General features: G+C 35.6%; 4 protein-coding genes across 8 annotated transcripts in view; all 4 read left to right on the forward strand.

Annotated features, from left to right (window-relative positions):
* LOC134845258 (RNA 3'-terminal phosphate cyclase-like) overlaps nucleotides 1–9,351 on the forward strand; it is an 82,363-nt gene extending 73,012 nt beyond the window's left edge. For 4 of the 5 annotated variants that reach the window (XM_063862200.1, XM_063862201.1, XM_063862202.1 and 1 more), the window contains 2 exons: nucleotides 4,526–4,666; nucleotides 7,215–9,351. In XM_063862200.1, the coding sequence (XP_063718270.1) occupies nucleotides 8,114–9,229 (1,116 nt within the window). In that variant the 5' untranslated portion in view covers nucleotides 4,526–4,666; nucleotides 7,215–8,113 and the 3' untranslated portion in view covers nucleotides 9,230–9,351. The remainder of the gene's footprint in view (nucleotides 1–4,525; nucleotides 4,667–7,214) is intronic. The other variant, XM_063862199.1, reaches the window with a different exon arrangement.
* The window catches only part of LOC134845262 (uncharacterized), a 216,052-nt gene that overhangs the window by 75,997 nt on the left and 119,318 nt on the right, over nucleotides 1–20,737 (forward strand). The gene's annotated exons all lie outside the window — the stretch shown is intronic.
* Nucleotides 1–20,737, forward strand: part of LOC134845257 (eukaryotic peptide chain release factor subunit 1-like) — a 574,579-nt gene that overhangs the window by 73,012 nt on the left and 480,830 nt on the right. The gene's annotated exons all lie outside the window — the stretch shown is intronic.
* LOC134844733 (conserved oligomeric Golgi complex subunit 7-like) lies at nucleotides 9,743–12,258 on the forward strand. Its single transcript, XM_063861547.1, has one exon. The coding sequence runs from the start codon at nucleotides 9,762–9,764 to the stop codon at nucleotides 12,117–12,119; it is 2,358 nt and encodes a 785-aa protein (XP_063717617.1). The 5' UTR covers nucleotides 9,743–9,761; the 3' UTR covers nucleotides 12,120–12,258.

The raw sequence follows: 20,737 nt of genomic DNA on the forward strand, positions 1-20,737 counted from the left end.
AGAAAACCAGACGATTTTAGGACCGTATTTAAAATGAACTAGTTTATTTTAAAATCTCAAGTTGTTTAATTTATAATCAATTTTTCAAGTTTTTGGTGGAGCTTGTAGGCAAAGAAAACAATTAGCTACATACATAACAATGTAATTTGCCCTAACAGATTTCAAGCTGATTGTGAAAAGAAATAAATATATGTTGGCTAAGTATTATCTTTGCCCAAATTGAACCAAACGATTTTATGGGTACATGCATTTGTATCAGTTACATGCAAATACAAGTTTGCGTTACAAACTCGGCCTGTGTATTTCCAGCTGGAAATCAATGGTAGATAATACCGAGTTCAACATGTCGAAAGTATAATAAACATAAATTTTGCTCCTGCTCTTTTCCGCGCCCTGCTCTCTCCCCCTCCAGCCATACCGGTGTTAGACCTTCTGCTACTGCCCCCAGTTATCTTATAGCGAGACATACGAAAGTTTTGGCTCATTTTTTCAACATTTCTTTCTTTTTTTTCGATTTTTTTTCTTGTTTTTGTATGCTTTGTATAGCAAGTAGTACGAAGCTCCGCTTCGCCCCTGTGCTTAGTTTTTTTTCGCTGCAAATTTTTATCACAAGTCTCATTTGCTTTTCTTATCATTGAAGCTTAACAACTTCGAGGTTCATTCCCAGTTGGCCTTAAGTTACGTGGTCGCTTTTGCACCATAGGTCTGAAAATCGAGTCCTAGCCCAACCTTATTTTTTCAGTATTTATGAAATTGAAGTTTTTTCCGGAAAAAGTTGAATAGTCAGACTTCCGTTTTTCTGCTCAAGTTTTGTCGGCTTAGTTGCCACATCACGAGTTTAAACTTTTTTACAGAATCAATTTTCTGCTCAATTGTTGTCTGCTCAAAAGTTGTTGGTTTTGATTTCGCTCTGTATGCTTTAATCCGTTAGTAATTACGCCCGCGACTAGCAAGAGGTATCAAATCGTAATGAAGACTTTTTTTGGGTTAACAAATAGTTTATCAAAATCATTTGAATCAATATGCAGCTGACATGCACAATTTCATGAAGATTCAAATTTAACTACTGGGTGGGTTTTAGTTACTACAGGTTAGTTTCAGGAGGGGGGCTTGAATTTTTTTGAACAAATTCATTTTTTTGGCTCAACTGGTGTCTGCTCAAAGATTGTCGGTCTTGTTTTCGCATGGTAAATTTTGTTCAGTTGACAAATTGAATTTGAAATTTTTTACGTGGCGTGTTTGGCTAGAGTTCCTGTTTGACAAAAACAGGTGTTATGAAAGTGCATGGAGTTGGGTTTCTTTATATTTTTTTGAGACGCTTTGCAGAATTTTATCACTTCTTGCATAAAAACTATTTTGTCGAAAACCAACCCTTCAACCGATTTTCAAGAAATATAAATCCATAGAACGAGCACCTTCTTTGTGTTTGCATACTCCCCTTCGGAAAAGTCTGTGGGGGAATATTGACAAACATTTTTGATTTTTTTATTCGTTTTCTCAATAGGTATCCTACGAAATCTCAGATTTTAGGTTTCAATGAATGAAACGGATTTGAAAAGCTCCCGTTCAGAAGCGGCTACACTTAAAATTTTTATACATGAATTTATGGCCCTCGGATAGTCCAATTTTTTAATTTTTCTCGTTTTGTTTTTCAGTTTTTTGTTTGGTTGTGGCTTCTGTGGAGATAACAGATATAAAAAGCTCCCTTGCATTAGCGTCCACTCACAAATTTTTTTACACTAACAGTTATCGTCCTCGGAAAAGTCATTTTTGAGCCGTTTTTTATATTATGAATTTTATCGAAAAGTACCCTCCCTTATCTGAGATTTTGGGTTCAATCCATAAACCGGGTTGTAAGAAGGGCCTTTGTATTTGCAACTACGACCAAATTTTTATGACACAAAAAAATAATGGCCCTCCATAAAGCCAAAATATTGATTTTTTCGACCGTTTTTTGAAATTGTTGTTCGAGAACTACCCTGGCAAATGTGACAATTGGAACTACAAGTCGGGCGAATCTCTTCTGCATAAGCGGCTACGCCTTATTTTTTTAAAACAAAAAACTATGATACTCGGAAATGTCAACTTTTTGATTTGCTGACCTTTTTTGGACTTTTCTCAATTACTATCCTGCCAAATCTGATATCATAGGTTTAATCGAGACAACAGGTTGTTGGAAGCTAAACATATATAATTTGCGTCGTCCCGTTTTTTTTTCAGAAAAAAGTTATGGCCTGCAAACAAGTGAAAGTTTTGAAACTTTGACCGTTTTTGAAGTCTTTCTACTCTGCTCGAAAATTACCGTGCCAATTCTCAGGTTGAGTTTTCAATCTAGAAATCTGATTTTGGGAAGCTACTTTACTTTACCGGCCATGGCCAGCTTTTAGCAGAAAAAAATTAACGATTTAGGATAGTCAAATTTTTGAATCTTGACGGATTTTTTTTTACAATTTTACAAAATACCCTATCAAATCGGAGATAAAATTTTCAACCGAAAGAAGCGGTATCGCTAAGTTTTTCTGCAGAAGCTGCTACTCCTTAATTTTTTTGTGAGGGTTTCCCTTTGTCTCTAAATTATGACTCATCTCACTCAATTTATTAGAGAAACAACCAACGTTTTGGGTAAAGTCCATATATTGAAATTACGTTTTCGTCCCGCATCAGTACACCGATTTATGATAAGTCTGTATTTTGATATGCTGAAACGAGAAGGTATTGCAACGTTTCAAATGTTTTCTGAAGTATACATTCAAATTTTTTGACTAAGGTTATACGGTTTTCAAGATGCACCTGGTGGAGCGCGAATGCTTTTACTTTCAGTTTTTTTTTTTTTTTTAAAAAAACATTTTAAATCCGTTGTTTCTGAGTTTAACGTTATTATGAGTTTTTGGGAATAGTGCAATCAAAGAAAATGCTTCACAAAATTTGAATCAACAAACCTATGACAGACAGCTTTTCAAACCCAGAGGTTTCAAATCTACTCTCTGATATTTACAGCTCAGGAAATAGTCGTTATCGAGATATAAAAAATGACAATTTGTCATGCGACAATTTTCAATAAATTTTAGATCACTTATTTGATGATGTTTTTTAATTATTTACTCTGGATTAAACTATTGATGACAGCAAATAGTATGAGTATGGGCTAATGAGCTAAATGAATAAGTTAAACAAGAATCTCAAAAAAGTCACTGCTAATACAAACTTTTCTATTCAAAAATTATATATATGGGAAGAGGAGAGTCAATTATCATATTAATCATTTATTTCCTCATTTCACTTGTTTTATTTTTTGAGATACTTTTTGCTGTTTTTCCTGCTTGTTTGCAAAGTTCAGCTTCGCCTATTTGTTGAAGCTTTTAGTGGCAGCGAATGATGTGTAGAAGTCACTGAAATAGAATCACTAAAATAAACAAGTATCTTATTTTAAAATTTACTTGATTATATAAAGCATCAAAAGAACCTTTGATATAAACTTTATAAGTTGCAAATGTATGAGGTCTGGAAATCATTAGCTTCGGAAAGAATTTTCATGGCAAATTTTGAAAAAGGTATCCTTAATTTTTTTTTCGTATTTGAAATTTGACTGTAGTATTGTGAGTTTTTGTATAATAAGCCTATAGGCAAAACTACCAAGTGGTTTATCGTGATCGAAATATGTCAGCCAGAATACGGGAGTGGTTTCGACAAAGCATCTAAGACGTTTTAATATGAAATTATAAGTTGCAGTTTTATGATGCCGGGCATTCTAGGGTTTGCAATTTAGAGTTAAAAATACGATGGTCTGGAAATCGTTAGCTTCGGAAATAATCTTCAGTGCAAATTTTGAAACAGTTATCTTTATTTTTTTTGTATTAGAGGTTTGACTGTAGTATAGTGCGTTTTTTTTAATAAGCGTGTAGTTTATTTATCGAAATAAGTCAATGGCAGATTACGGGAACGGTTTCAGCAAATGGCTCATTGTTATCCAAGTGGATCAGAAAGATAATTGTTTTTCTCAGTTTTGAAGTGAAAAAAAGTTTGTAGTCAAAAAAGTGGAGGCATAGCGTGGCATACCAGATAATTGAGACCTAACGTGCTGAATCTCTAATGTGTAAGAACAACGAGAATAAACAATTTGAATTCATTCTGTTTTTCGTAATTCTGAATTGACGCTGAACTTGAATCAGTTGAGGGACAGCGACTCATAGATAACTATAACATATGGTTGTTAACATATAATAAGTACTAATTTACTTATCAGACTTCTAAGATCAACTAAAAGGTTTGATGATAATATCATATCTATTATAGCGGCATAAGGTACAATGTCTAACTGTTTTTAGTAGTTCATGCAATGGCATATATATCCTGTATTTCCGCACGGAAAACAGACCCTTAACGAGTTTTACTTGAGGTACCCCAAAATAGGCTGGAAGAAATCACCCATTATACCAAAACTTTTTTCCAGTCTTTTCGTGACCTGAAATCTTGAAAAAAAAATCTCATTCTGACTAGTTTATTTGTGACTACTGATTTTTTTTAGCTTCAATTGCGTTTGGAGATTACTTTCATGGCTCAGAAGTTGGGCCAAATGCTAGCAATGTTGAAGCTGGAAACGAACATGAGCAAATCTTAGAAGAAGCCGACTCTCTTTGAAAAGGCGGACAATCCGATTACTGTGCAAGTAGGTGTTACTAATGTTCCCGCCACAGATTTTTTGTGCTGGTTCAAATACACTAACTAATCAGATGAGAGCAACACTTTTAAATAATTTCCCTGAAACAAACATTCCGATAGGTATTTCATATTTTGTTTACTCAGCGAAGTCCTGATTTCATTTTCAAAAATTGGAAGGAAAAGGGAAAACCGTTTTTACGGTGTTTAGTCTTTTTGAATATAGCAATTGGCATATGTATCTTCACAAATAGGCTTTTTTAATGATGATAACAGGAATATCTCTCAAAAGATAATGTGCAAGTTAGAGAAATTGATTGCAAAGTTGTCTGAGTACTCAAATTGTTTTGACTGGCTTTTTTTACACTTGCGAAGCAAAATGTATTAGTACGAACTATCTTTTTTCTCAGCCTAAGTCGCAAATAAAAGTGCTACTTTTGGTGGCACTTTTGAATCGGTAGGCTGCGGTAGCTGTCTAATTTCATATGTGCTTTGACATTTGATTAGTAAAAAGTTAACACAGCCGATGCATTTTTAAATCATCAAATGAACCGAAAAAAGTCATTTGTCTCAAACATCAGTACATGATAAAAAGATCGGTGTTAAAGTTTTTCTAACTCTATGTATCTCGCAATTTTTTTGAAATGCATAATTAATACATAAATTGGCTTTATGCTTTCCAATTTATTACATGCAAAATTGTCTTCTTGTATTTGGTATTACTTTTGCTGCATCGAATAGCAATTTATTAGCATATAGAGCTGCGTTATTGGTAGCTAGTTTTTTGGTATTGTAGGCATCCGTGGCTGAGTGGTTAGTGCGTGAGACCCAAATTCGCTAGGTCGCAGATTCGAGTTGGACACGTAGCTGCTTTTTTGTCGTGGTCTCGCGAGTGTTTGCGAAGCGCAGCTTCGCCTCTATGTTTAAAATACTTCAAGTTGTGGCTTGCCTGAAGTCTCTGCGATTCGTCAGAAAAACGTTAGGCATTTTAAATTGATGCGATTAGTAAATTACCCTTGCGATAAGCAAGGTTGTTGCAACCTGGTTCAAGACTTTTCCTTCGTAAACAACTTCGTGCACAAGATCTCCAATTTTATCATCTGCAGTTTAGAAGTTTCAGTCAAGATGCACTTTGCACTTTTAACATCTGAATGTGTTTCTGAATGCAATGTTTGCTAGTGGAAACTTTTTCAGAATTTAATTGATTTGTTTGTCGACTCTTTGGATTTCGTCTATACTTCTCAGGTTTTAAAAGTTTTATCGGTTACTTGCCGGATGTTTTAATTTATCTATTATTTAATTGGCGTTTCATGTGACATATGTTTAAGAAGTCTCTATGGAGACATGTTTAAGCTTTTTTAACCTAATATTTTTTGTATGTTTAACGAAAGAAGTTTCGCACGTGGAAGCTATAACGTATAATGTAATGCTTAAAAAATTTCACTTGGCACACGTTTAAGAAGTCCGATGTTGGCCTGTTAAAAGGCCTAAAAATTACAAGGATTGAAATGTTTACTCAAGTCGACGTTTGAAAATCGGTTGGAGCGCAAATGCTTTAAATCTACCATTTTCCTTTGAAAAACGAAAATTTATCGTTTTACGTTGTGAATAAAGGCTTGTCGTAAAGGTAACACATGCTTGAGACGACATAGGTCTGGGGTTTGAATTCGGCCGGGATCTTTTTTTTAAACCTGAATATATTTTTTTGGACCATCGTTCGTCTATTTGTTTTTTTTTCGTCTGTATTACTTCGGATCCTGTATTACTCTTTTTCTAGATTCAGCTTTCTCCTAACTTTTTGATTGACATTAATGGAAGTAATTGAGCCATTTTGCGAAAATTTTTTTGAAATTCTTGTTGAAAGTTCTTCGAAAATGTTTGATTTGTCGTTTAATGTGCATTAATTATTATACATGCGGTTGTTCTGCTTGTATCTAGCAATGTCGATTTGGTCCTGCTTCTTAAGTTTTGCTACGATGCAAATTAGTGTTCAGTTGCCTTTTTTGGCATGTTATTTTTTTTAAATTTATTTTTGTTTTCGGACAAACTGATTGAAGATATGAAATGTTGATAGCTTTAGCTTTCTCCTCATTTTTAAAACTTTTTTTTTCGATTCAGCAGCTTTCGTATCGATTTCTGTCGCTGAGCGTCAAAAGCCCCCGAGTCAAAAGCCCCCGCGACAAAAGCCTCCCTTCAAAATCCCCCGAGTCAAAAGCCCCCCGTGCTTTTGCATGTAGGTGTTCATGTACATGTAACTTTTGCGCCGGGGGCTTTTGACTTCTGCCTGCTTGTTTGTCGTGCTATCTTTGTGTTGTATTGCAAGTTTTCTGCTTCATGGTTGTCGATTTAATCTCTGCCAGTTTATTTTTTGTTGAACATAGTATACCTTGCATTCACTACATATGTAGCATTCTTAGACGCGATGTCGGTAGAATATGCATTTTTTTTCCATAAAGTATTTCTTGTAAAATTCCGTTTGATTTTCAGCTTATTGGCTGACGGCTTCATTTCTGTCGGCTTCTCTACCTAATATTTTATTTCTGTTGTGTTTTTTTTAGATCCATAAGAGTCGGGCACCCTATATTCGAATGCTCTGAATCAAACCCACAAGGAACTGTGAAAAAAAACGACAATCATGGAAAAAACTTATCTGTTAAGTTTTTTTAAAAGTTTTTCTAGTTCCTTCAGTTTCAGTTTTGGAAGTCATCTTTGTTACTTCTTGAGGTGCATGCTGTTTTAATCTTATACTTGATGTCTCGCAAGCTGAGCAAAGCTCAGCTTCGCTTCTTTGATAAAGTTGAGCTCAACTTTAAATCGCAGATGATGAGTTTAGCATAATCTTTCAGGGCTTGCATAAGTCTCGTATCTTGATTCGAAAATTTCAAATATGATTTCTCCAGTTTCAAAAGGACTAAAATGTCATCCTAACAAGTCTGAATATTTGGATATACAGTTCACGTACAAGTTGAACAGTGTTCTTTGTGATAGCTGCTACTTCTGCCTTTGAGTAAACTGCCCTAAAATTTTTGAAGTCATCAATCAAAATAGTAAATGTTCAAAAAATGTAATTCCATTATTTTATACAGCTTATTTCGTGGTCTTCATTTGCAATATTCTTTGCCATATTTTGTATGATCGAAAATTTTCATATGATTACAGATTTTACAGATATATTTATCACTGGCTATATTTGCTGCAGTAGTTTAGAAATAAAATGCTTCTTTGTGATACCTCATTTGCGATCTTTATATATTAATTTTTCAAATCTATAATTAATGACAGAAATCAAAAAATACATTTTTTCAATCAGTTGAGTTTTGTTTCTTCCTTGAGGGCTTAACCAAAGGGATGATTTTCGAGTCGTTTAACTGGCGTCTTTTTCTCTTCTGAGCTCATGATTTAAGTGAGTAGTTTCCATTTTGTGATTCAGATTTGATCGGTATATGCTGCTTCAACAATGGCAGCAGGTGATTCAGTCTCCAGTGAAATTGAAATTGACGGGTCCCAAGGCGAGGGTGGTGGTGAAATTCTGAGAAATTGCATAGCGTATTCCACTGTTTTGAGCGTACCCATCAAGATCAATAACATCAGAGCAGGGCGGTCTAAACCTGGACTAAGGCCTCAGCACCTGCAAGGCATTCTGCTGGCTAAAGAGTTATGCAAAGCGGCTGTTGAGGGCTGTTGTGAAAACTCAACTGACGTTGTGTACAGACCAGGTGTCATTACTGGAGGACAGTTTGTAGCTGACACGAAGACAGCTGGCAGTGTGACTCTTCTGCTGCAAACTATTCTGCCCTGTTTGCTCTTTGCCAACAGAGCATCTTCAGTCACTCTGAAGGGAGGAACTAATGCCGAAATGGCTCCGCAAATTGATTTTGTAGAACTTGTTTTGAAGCCTGTCTTAGAAAAGTTCGATGTTTTGTTTGATCTTGATGTTGTAATGCGTGGCTACTTTCCGAAAGGCGGGGGTGAAATTGTTGTTCGAGCAAACCCCTTGAGAGAAATTAATCCGATTGTTTTGATTGACAGAGGACAAATAGTGAGTGTTTATGGGCGCTGTTTTGTGGCTGGCGTGTTGCCATTAAAGATGTGCCATGAAATGAAATCTGTTTTGATGCGCTTATTCAACAAAGTATCCTTAAATGGCCCTGATGTGAGTGTTAACTTTGAGTCCGTAAAAGAGACTACAGCTTTTGGCAATGGATCTGGAGTGCAGCTGGTGGCCAGGACTTCCACTGGATGTCTTTTTTCTGGCTCTGCGTTGGGCAGCAGAAACCTGAGTAATGAACAGGTAGCTGAAAAAGCATTCCAGGAATTAATTGAATCTGTGATTACAAACAGTAATGCATGTGTTGACAAGTACTTGCAAGATCAGATGATTATTTTCATGGCCCTTGCTAAAGGGAAAAGTAGAGTTAGGTGTGGACCACTAACGAGCCACACAGAAACTGCGATCGCGGTTGCAGAGAAAATGACAGGTGTAAAGTTCGAAGTGAATTGTGAAACTGCTAATGATTTTAACATTTCATGTGAGGGCATTGGTTTTCAAAATCCCAATTTGAGCTCAGCTTGAAAAATGGCCTTGGGTAAAAGGCTTAATTAATGTTCAGTCTATTTTTTAAATACTATATTTTTGTGGTGCTCATAATATCGGTGTAATTGTGATTAGAATCTGAAATTTGAATTGAAAATTGAACGAACAAAAATTATACCTCTTATTTATATCAAGTTATAGCTCTTATAGTTATATCATTAAGTACCATCCCTAGGATTCAGTTTTTTTCCATAATGAAAAGTTGAATAATCGTACCTAACTGAAGGGTTAAATAATGTAAATGCTGGACATTGTGTGCTGCATAATTCTCTTAAACGTACAAAAGTTCATGCTAATTAAAAATCGCGCAGTGCTTGTTCTGTGTTTGAAGATTGATTTTCAGTGAAAACATCGCAATCTTTTCCTTTCGACCGCAAAAGGGATACTTGTTGCAAGCTGGAACACAGCTTGAAGTGTTTTTTTTTTATTCGTTGCGCCCTTAAACGGCCTAGAAGTGATGATTGGGTAGCGGCTGGCTTAAATAGTTTACCTAGTTTTGATTTAAGAGTTTATGGCTTCCAGTACTGCGTCCTCAAGCGCTTCTGTTGATTACTCCCGTCTGAAGGATCCTGATTTGGATGCAGTTGACTGGATCAATGCAATGTTCCAGACGGGGTCAGCCAGCGGAGGAAGCACAGCGGCGACAGGAGCAGAACAGGAAGCGCTTGCCACCTCAGTTGTCATGAAGCTGCAGCTATACATCCAGGAAGTGGAGAAGCACGTTCAGGATGTTATGCAATCAGTGTCTGCATCTGTCCCTCGAGTAGTGAGAGATGTAGAGTCTTTACGTCATGAGACTACGATGTTACACAATGAAATGAGTCATGTCTCAAATGAAGTGGGAGTGCTGTGTACGGACACTAAAGAGTCCATGCGAACTCTGGTCCAGCTGGACCTAGAACATGACCGAATCAGCCAAGTGTTGAAGTTCATCCAGCAAGCAGATAGTTGGAGCACTCTAACTCAACAGATTGAGGACTGTTTTTTAGTGGACGATATCGCTGGAGTCTGCGAGAAAATAGTTGCTCTCAAGGCGTGCGTGGATGCAGCCAAACCAACTACTGGACAGATGTCACATGAGTTCGAATCCAGAAAGTCTACTTTGGATGCTCTGAAAAACAGAACAGAGACCATGCTGTCCCCAAAAGTAATCGAAGCAATTGATGCTAATGACGTTGATACGTTCGTGCACTATAAGAAAATATTTGAGCTGATTGATCGAACGGAGGCTGTCTTCAAATTCTACTATCATCACGAGAAGACACTGTTCCAAAAAACCTGGTCAGAAATACACGCTGAAGGTTTCAATGACAAAGTGTCAGATCTGCTGACACTGTTGTTTGGCGACCTTCAAACTGAAGTTGAAAAACAACAAGAGTTCATCAATAAAGTTGCCGACAGTTCTAAACCTCATAAAGCGACCAATAAGTGTTCAATGGGTAGTGTCATTTGTGAATTAGTAACTCAGTGCATTTTGGCGTTGGAACCTTCATTAACAGCTGTAGTGAAGCAAAGCTTAGCAAATTTACACCCTAAAGACGTGCTTGTGTCTTTGAAAGACGTTCACAGCGTAGAGAAAACGTTTGTGGAAAATATTGAGCTGATGGCTTCACAGAAAAGTGTAAGACTTGAGGCGGCAGTATATGCGAGTCTGGTTCCAATACTGATTAACTACAGTCGTTATTTAAGCGAACAGCTGCTGCCTTCTTTATCAACGTTTTCATCGTACTCGGCAAAAGATTTCCACCAAGTTTCAAACTTAATCGAAGACTCGCGGCAAGTTGTTGAGCGAGCAGTTAATGATTCTCTTAAACTATGCCAGAAGGTGAGCGGTGATCTAGCTATTTTGACGGTGGTTGAAGTTTTGGAGTCTCAATTTTTCGTGTCTTACTTGAACAGTATTAGTGATGTCATTAGAAAAGTGTCTAAACGTTTGGGTCTAACAATTGAAACTCAAAAAATTGACGCGGCCAGCTTGACAGACGGTACAATCAAATTGTCTGTCGTGGCGGAAGATTGGACAATGTTTCAGAACTCTGCGAAACTGACCCAAACCGTTGGTAGGATCTGCAATAACCTAGCTTCGCTCGAATCTTCGATTGTAGATAAGCATTTACTGGGAGAAAGTTTAACTATCCTTCATAATAAGTCATCAGGGAATGAAAATGATAGTGACGTTGTTTTCAACTATTTGAAAATGTGGAATTCGCAAGCTTGGGCCAAATTACAAGAATTTGTTAAGCTGGCTCAGAGCAGCAAAGATTTGGTGTCGTTGTTTCCAAAAAGTAAGAAAGGAGTTCAATCCTTAATAGGGAAGTGTCAAAGGTTGGCCATTAACTGTGTTTTGGAATACCCAAAGCAACAGTTCACGACCATGTTTAAATTGAATGAATGGTGCAAGATGTCAGATCAAAGGCTATCCAAGTTCAGCTTGTCGCCTTTGGAGTACATCACGCGTGTTGGCCAATACATGATGTCATTGCCAGCTCAGCTTGAGGTGCTGGAATCGGATGCTGAGATCCAGAAAGTGTTTTCAACTAACTACATTACAGATGGGACCCTGGGAGCATTTAAATTGGGCCAAGATGAAACCCTCTGTGAACTGTGGTTGTCGGCTATAGTTGAAGACATGCTGCGATTGTACCTAGAAGGCATAATGTCACTGGAAATGCTAACCGATGAAGGTGCCAGACAAATGAGCACTGATGTGAACTACCTTCAGAATGTTTTGGATGATCTGGGGTTGAAACTGAGCGATGATCTGAGTTCGTATCTGAAGCTACTTGACAGTCCAGTCAGCGAGTTGGCAAAATTACAAAATTCAGTACCGCAACGCTTGTTCAATTGTGTGAAGTCGCAACGAAAGTAAAACTTGTTCGGCTCAGTACTTGGCCTTTATTTGTATAAAACTCACAATTACATATCTTTATATTTATGGAAAATAATGTAAATTGGTTTGGAAATCAAATTATTCTTGAAAGCCTTCACAATTCAGTTTTATTGATGCAGTTGATATTCAAAGAAGAGTAGCTAACACTGTATTGAGAATAGTTCAAGGCTATGTTGAAGAATTGGTTGCCGTTTTGTTAAAAATCTCGGGGAACATTATTCTTAAGTCTGGCTACTGGCGGAATGGTCTGTGCACTTATTCTCTTACAGTGAGGCTCGAATTTAAACTTTTTAAATTTAAATTCGAGCCTCTGAATTTAAAAAAAAATAGGCTTTTATTCTGTCGGCCAATATGTTTTTTTTCTTTTTATACCCGGTTGTATGATTTAAGATTGAGCAAACTATTAAAGGCACAATGCTTGAAAGTTTGAAATCAACGTCGCAGAATCTTCCCAATAATCAAACGAAAAAAAGAATGTTGCAATTTTTGGGGAAAAGTTTTCTTGGTAACTTTGGTTGAAATCTTTTGCGGCAGTAAGATGTAGTTAGCAAGTGCTTTTTAATGAAAATAGCCGAGATCTCGATTTGCTGCGCATTTTAAAAATTTTCGTTGTCCTTTTGTCAGCTGATTCTTTACATTTTTTTTAAATTCAGGGACTGATTTGTTATGTTGAGCGCATTTAATTGCAGTTTCTGCGTCCCGGTAATCTAAATGACTTTGGTAAATTTTGATTGTAAGAGTTTCAAAAATTGTGCATGTATATTTTTGTCTGCTTCTTAGTTTCTTTTGCTTTGGAGGTTCTTGAGTCTTAGTAAATCCGTATAATTTTTGAATTTTCTTCCTCTAGAGATTTTTTTTACATATATATATATATATATATATATATATATATATGTTCAAATCTAATTGGCTTCCAATTCTTTAATCATTTTTTGCAAAATTTTGGTGTCCAAATAACTTTTGATTTCAGTCTACCTTTTTCGGTTGAGTTATCAGAATTAACTTACTGGAAGAGCACTACCCAAGTTGCTGCGTTACTCGTCCAAATCACTGGTATTGAAGCTGTTTAATATTTGGAGCTGTTTTTGACTATTAATTTGGATCACACGGGTTTAATCACATTTGTACTGTTTTTTGAACATTGATTTGTGGTTAGAAACGTTCGTGGACTGATTTTGGCAAAGTTCATCAATGATTTTTTACTTTCACGGTTTTTGCCTTCGTAATAGTATGTTTTGCTATCTTTCAACTTCATCTATTGTGTATATTTGACTGAAATTAATATATCTGAGGTTTTGCTCATTGTATCTCAAGGGCAAGATTTCTATTTTTACATTAGTGAGCTTGAAAGTGAAGTGTATTTGTACGATTCTTCTTTTTTCCCAATCTAACTCGCAAATAAAAGTGCTCATTTGGCGCAGTTTTGCTCTAATCACGATCTGTAGCATAAGAAGTTTCATAGCATCTGTTTTCTGCTTTGTTTGTAGCTAGAGTTTGTGAATTGTTACGCGTCCATGGCTGAGGGGTTAGTGCGTGAGACTCTTAATCTCTTGCTCGTAGGATCGAATTTTTTTTTTCATTTTATAGAGCTGCTTTTTTCCGCTAGTGTTTGCGAAGCGCAGATCCGCCTCCGTGTTGAAAGTTTTTCTTAAATTTTTTTGGCTCTATGATTTTTTGTACGGTGTATATTAATGTGTTTTTTTAAAAGAGCCGTTATTAAATATTGAGCGTTTTTTTTCTGCCCCGATAGCCAATTTGTGCTTTGTTAGACAATTTTTTCGTGTTTTTTGTTTTCACGTTTTCGACTGAAACTGTTGGCTTAATTTCCACTAGTTTTCTATGGAATCATCAAATAGGTTCTTTTGTGGCGATTTTTTAATTGTGATTGGTTGCAAAAATATCGAAATAAATATGCCTAAATTTTGGATTTATTCGTTTTTTTATTATCTTTTCTGTTTCAAATCTGCCGGCTTCATTTTTTGTTCGATCATTTTCTATCGCAAGTAGTACCAAGCTCCTTTTAGCCTCCTTGTAAGTTTTTTTCAAGCTCGATTGCAGCTTTGAGGGGTCTGACTTCTGATTTGTGTTCAGCGTTCTTTAGTGGTCTGACTTCTGCTAAAGGAAGACAAAGTACGCTCTACAATGACGAAAATTCGAATAGTGTGAAAAAACGCGAAAGAATTTTAAAATCAGCAGTGGAATTTGATTCACTGGAAAAATAAAAAAAGTTCTCAATTGATCCAAGTTTCTCTAGTTGGCTTAGTTTTTTGAAAAATATGAATCATGAAAGGTTCTTCATTCAAAATCAGAGATATTTGACGTAATTTTGAAAAATCATAAAAGCTCACTCATATTTCCCATGCACAAGGATTATCACCTCTGCAGTCTCCGAATAATTTTTCTTGCGAGAGCAAGTGTTTTTTAATCGGGATTTAGACTTTTTCCTGTAAACAACTTCTACAAATTCGCAATTTGGTTTAGTGTCGAACATTCACAAATACCAGGTTTATCCCCATTTAGTCTGAAGTAACGCCGTCGCCTTCGATCCCTAAGGTCTGGAATTCGAGTCTCGCCGGAACTTTTTTTTTCAGTATGTAATCAATTGAAAATATTTAAATTTTTGGTAAAAATTAAGTTGTCGGACTTTTATTTGTCTGCGCAAGTTTTGCCTGCTCAGCTACTACATCACCCATCTTGCTTGTGCTGTAAGTGTAAGCAACTTTCGTTGCAACTGCAAGTGTTGTTCTCTCAGTTTCAGGGAGGGTAACTGAAGAATTGTTTTTATCTTTTTTTTCGGCTCAACAGGTGTTTGGTCAGTGATCATCGTCTTAGTTGCCTTATCTTAGATTTTTATGCTCAAGTTACGTCGGTTGTGTTACCACATCATTGGTTTTTCTTGTAATATAAGCAAATATCATGATAGTTGCAAGTGTTGATCATTGTAGTTTCAGGGGACTTAAAGTTTTTTAAGTTTTTTTTTATAAAAACTTTTTTTTCGGACCAACTGGTTTCTGCTCAAAGATGTTCGGCTTTGTTTTCGCTTTGTAAGTTTTGGTTCATTGCTAAAATATCCAATGTCTTGATTTGCATTCTTACCTAGAATTCCTGTTTGATAAAAACGGGCATATTGAAAGTGCATGGTGTTGTTTTTTATTTAATTTTATTTTGGTTTGAGACGCTCAAACTATTTCTATAAAAGGACATTGATGGGAAGATCGCCCACTGCTCTGCGTGCCTGCATAATCACCTAGTATATTTTCACTTTACCCCACTATCTTCAGCCGGTTTCTAGAGTTCTTTTTTGTTTAAATTAGGTATAATGAAAATGTATGGTATTGGTTTAATGAAAATGTATGGTTTTGGTAAATGTATGACATTGTATGTTTTTTTGAGACTTGAGACCCCTTGAATTTTTTTTCTTTTTTTGCAAAAATTTTAATTTTTTCAGAAAATGATTACCGATTTTCAAAAAAAAACAACACTTATCCAATGAACGACTTCCTACTTCCTTGTGTGTCTGTATAATTTCCCAGTCTCTTTTTACATTAACCCCACCGTATACAGCATTCAAATAGGTCTATGGGGGGATTATTTCACCCATATTTTTGAATCTTTTCTCAGAAACCACCATCCCAAATCTGAGTTTTTTGGTTCTAACGGGTGTTGGGAAGCTCCCATCCGTGAGCGGCTACGCCCTAAGAATTTAACACAAACACTAATGGCCCTCGGACAAGTCAAAACTTTGATTTTTGACCGCTTGTTGAAACTTGTTGTCTCGCAAACTACCCTCCCAAATCTGAGATTTTGGGTTCAATCGAAATGGTGGCTTGTGGGAAGCTCCCTTGCATAATTGACGACGCCCAATTTTTACATGAAAAGTTTTGGCTCTCGGAATAGTCAGTTTTTTTCTTTCGTTTTTTACGCATGTGATTAGCAGGTGTCAAACCGAGAATTTGTTTGGGGTATCGCTCAAAATGCTTAAAGTTCTTAGATCCGAATTTAAAGTTCAAAGTTTTTCATGGCAACAATTATATTTTCGGTTCTACGGGAAACTATTGAAGTTTAATCGGCTCCGCTTGTTAATTATTTTCATTAATTGCTGTCGAATGTGTTTTGGGACGTGTTTTCCGCAAATAAAACATGATTCCTGAAAACGTTTTGAAGTTTCCTAAGTTGTTGTTTTTTGACTTGATGGTTTTCTTTTCCGGTTTGCTAGCTTGGACTGCTAATTATGTTGTACCTGTTGAAACTTTTTGACCTTTTTCGAAAACTGCCCTCCTAAATTCGAGTTTTGGGTTTAATCTAAATCACAGGTTGCTATGCCCCAATTTTTTTACACAAAAAGCAATTAATCTCGGAAAGTCAAATTTTTGGTTGAATGACATTTTTTCGAAAAATTTTTGACTTCTCTGGAAAACAAACATCCCAAATCTGAGGTTTTGAGGAAGTTCAATCGAAATGGCGAGTTCTGGGATGCTCTTCTGCATAATCGACGACTCCTATTTTTTTGTACACAAAAATTTTTGGCTCTCGGAAAAATCAATTTTTGTTTTGTTTTTGTTCTTTCAATTTTTACGCTTGCCATTAGCAAGCATTGTCAAACCGGAATATAAAATTTTTTTGGATTACCAATTTATTTAACTGAATCACTTGTATCGTGGTTCACAATGAGCATTGTCAAACCGGAATATAGACTTTTTTCGGGTTACCAATTTATTTAACTGAATCACTTGTATGGTGGTTCATAAGGAATACAAATTTCTATGCGTTTCCGGCACATTGCCTGGAGGCGAAGATTACGCCTGGGACGGGAAAGGTTGTGGGTTAGAATCTGACCAGGAACTGTTTTTTTTTAAACTGGAAATATTCCTTTCCAAAAAATGTCGGCCTTTATGTTTCGATTACTACCTTTCATTCATAAGTGAATACGGGGAAAATGTTTATCATTTAAAAGGCTGAATTACTGACGGATGAATAACGAAAGACAAACAAACAAAGCAAAAAACTGTCAAAAATCACAGTGAAAAATTTCAACACTGTTTATCTGAGCTCTAAAGCAAATCAGAGGCAATTATTTTTTTATCTGAGCCTAATTTTAAAATGAATTAATTCAATTGTTGTCTCTGTTTTGACCTTTTTCTCTCCTGTTTTGGGCAGATTTGGGTTGACCGTTAAGCTTAAATATCTTATCAATTAAGTACACCTGTGCAAACGAGAGGAGAATTATCAAAATTTTAGAAATGTAGACAAAAAGGTACCAAGCTAACATCCTCCCATAAAGCCGTTTTGGGGTGAGGATGTTAATTTGGTTCTTATTTCGAGTTTTCAGCCAATCAGAATAGATCATTTTATATACAGCTTTTAGCAAATTCAATTTAAATTGAACGCTGAGGTGAAGGATCGTAAATTGGTCTATCTGTTGGGAGGATGTTGACTTGTTCCCAAAAAAGTTGTCTTTTTAGAGTCAGTTTTCTCTTTAAGACGATAAAAATTCGGTTTTTCATGAGCGAATTTGTGCGATATGCATTTCTGGCACTATTGTTCAGCGGAAGAGGTCAGTATACCAGCGAGTTTTGATGCCACGTTTGGGGCAACTTTAACGCTTTTTCATAGCATGTGTCTTGATAATCGAATAGTAATAAGTTAACACAGTTGATATATTTTTAATTCATCAAATGAACCGAAAAAAGTTATTTGTTTCAAAGAACATAACAATAATAAAAACTCAGAAATTTTCTTGCTCAATATATCTCGCAGTTTTATGAAATGCATAATTTATACATAATGTGGCTTTTTGCTTTCCACTTTTTTATTACTTGCAAATTTAGTGTGGATGCCTTCAGTTTGTTATATTCCAAACTATTACTTGCAAAAATGTGTCTATTTCTATTTGGTGCCAATTTTGCTGCATATCATTGGCGATTTATTAGCATATGTAGCTGCTTTATTTGCGACTAGTGTTTGCCGGTTTTAAGCGTTTGTGGCCGAGAGGGCAGGTCATGAGACTCCAGTATTCGAGGTTTCAGGTTAGAAGCCCATACGTTACAAAGTTGTACTAATTCGATGCTTATTTCTATCTTTTCAAATTTCACTTTATAAAGCTGCTTTTTTGCGGTATTCTTGCTAGTGTTTGCGAAGCGCAGGTCCGCCTCTGTGTTATATTTATTACACATGTGATATTGATAGCAAATGTTTTGCAACCAGGTACTATACTATTTTTCCCGTAAATATTTTCGTTCTAAGAGTTTCTCACTTGACGTCATACGCCTGCAGTACACTTGCTTGCTATAATTTTGTTCAACGATCGTTGATACTTCTGTGGATTCCTTGATAATTTTTTTTCAATCTATACGCGGTGAAAACATTGAATGTTTGTTTTCTCTTTTTCGACTCGTCGCTTTCGGTTGTTTTTATTGGCTTATTTTCCATTTTTGACAAGCCAACAACATAGCTTAGTTGAATGCTATTTTGTAGGGTTGAAATAAATTTCGAATGTTTTTACTAGCCAACTATATCGCTTATATTTCACATCGCTTACAAGCCAACTACATTTTTATTTGCTTTGAAAATATCAAATTGAGTATAGTTGATAGTCATATGTTTTATGTGAAAAACGCAGCACAATTTAGGTTTTATATATAATCATATTTATTCTTTTATAAGTGTTTTGTGACTGTTGTTCACGATAAACAGCATGAAAAGTGGTGCTCCTGTGAAATGTTAGCTGTGAGTATTATAATCGGCATTTTGATTTTAATCGCCTCTGTGTGATATAACTTATGAAAGATTCCATTATTTTTATCAGTTTTTTTATAAGACAAAAACCAAAATATAAATAGTGTTTTTCTCACCATTTAGCTTTGACATGCTGACAGTTTTCCGCAGAGCCTTGCAAGCTATTGGAAGTGCCACAGCCTAATAAATGTCTTAGATAAAAGGACTGCCAATTTTTTGTTATGTCTGAAATCCCTGATTGTTTCGATTATCACTTTTATGCTGAAAGACCCAGAACTATGAAAATACAGTAGTGCTAAACTTAGGGCTAGATCTATGGTTGCTTCAATAAGTTTTCAGATTTTGATAGCAAACAAATAGTACAATCGACCGTTACGGTCTGTTTGTTCAGGTTATTGCCTCTAAGTACACGACCGATTAATGCGCGAATTTTGATTAAAAAGCTGGATAATCCAGTCACTAAAAATCAAAACATCCTGAAAAAAATTCCACCCATCAATTCATGAAAAGATCCTACAGTGATGTCAAGTTTAATGACCTACCGTAGAATGCCCTTACCAAGCATATATTAAATCTGAAAATTGATTCTGTATAAAATATGCATTTCATGAAACCGGGAACAATTTAGGAGGAAAAAAATTGGTTTCTACGTTTCGCAAATAAAATTGAATTCTACATTTCTGTATGCGAGATTGCAATTGCATACTGGTAATTGGTTAGATTAATGTTTCAATTCTTTTTTTTTTCATTAATCTATTATATATTTAAATGCGGGCTTCACTATCTCGCCATGTTTAAGCTCTTTTAACGTATTATTTTTGCATGTTTAAGCTTAATCGTATATTGCAATGGTTAAGATCTATTATATATTTAAATGCGGGCTTCACTATCTCGCCATGTTTAAGCTCTTTTAACATATTATTTTTGCATGTTTAAGCTTAATCGTATATTGCAATGGTTAAGATTTTTGTTCGATTTTCCATTTTCAATTCAGTGTTTTGAATTTTGGGATGCTATCAGGGCTGGCAATTATGAATGCCCAAATCTTTTTTGTTTACGAGAAACGACAATTTTTTTGTGATTTTGAAATTCCCTACCCTGTAGTGGGGTGCTGTCAGAGTACTCTCAAAGATTGCGATTCTAGCCTCCAAATATGAGTGCTCAAATCTTTGTAGTTTTCGAGATATGGCGTGTTCTATGATTACGTTAACAAATTTTTCAGAAAACTTATATTTAAAAAAAATCAAAAGATTTGAAATTCCCAACCTTGTAGTTGGTTCCGTTAGGGTACTCTCAACATTTCTAATTTGCAAATTTTGCGTCCAAATGCGACTGCTCAAATGCTCTTAGTTTCCGAGATGTGAGGATTGCTAGGTCATTTTGTTTTAAAAATGTTCAAAGAACTGAGATATAAAAAAATTTCACAAAATTTGAGATCTCATCTCTATAGTGAAGTTCTGTAAGGGGACTTCCAGGGTTGCAAATTTTCCCTCCAAATGTGAGTGCTCAAATCTTTGTAGTTTCCGAGATATGACGTTTTTTGTGATTTCGAAAATTTTTAGAAAACTTTAATTTGAAATTGTTTTTCAAATTTTGAAATTGCCAGCCCTGTAGTTGGTAGCTGCTATAGTACTCTCAGGGGTTGCGAATCTTATTTCAACTGTTTTACTAGTATTGGTGCTTAAATTTTTGTAGTTTTTGAAAAATGACGTTTTTTATGGTTTTTTCAGAAAAATTTTTAGAAATATAATTTTGAAGATTTTCAAAATTTGAAATCTCCGAAGCTGTAGTTGGGTACTGTGAGATAACTCTCAAGAGCTGCAAATGTTCGTCCAAATGCAACTGCTCAATTACTTTTAGTT

This window comes from Symsagittifera roscoffensis, chromosome 4 (assembly GCF_963678635.1).
Source record: "Symsagittifera roscoffensis chromosome 4, txSymRosc1.1, whole genome shotgun sequence".
In the NCBI taxonomy this organism is placed as follows: domain Eukaryota; kingdom Metazoa; phylum Xenacoelomorpha; order Acoela; family Convolutidae; genus Symsagittifera; species Symsagittifera roscoffensis.

What these genes read in the sequence shown, in the direction of transcription:
- LOC134844733 (XM_063861547.1), top strand. Translation starts at nt 9,762, where the DNA reads ATGGCTTCCAGTACTGCGTCCTCAAGCGCTTCTGTTGATTACTCCCGT.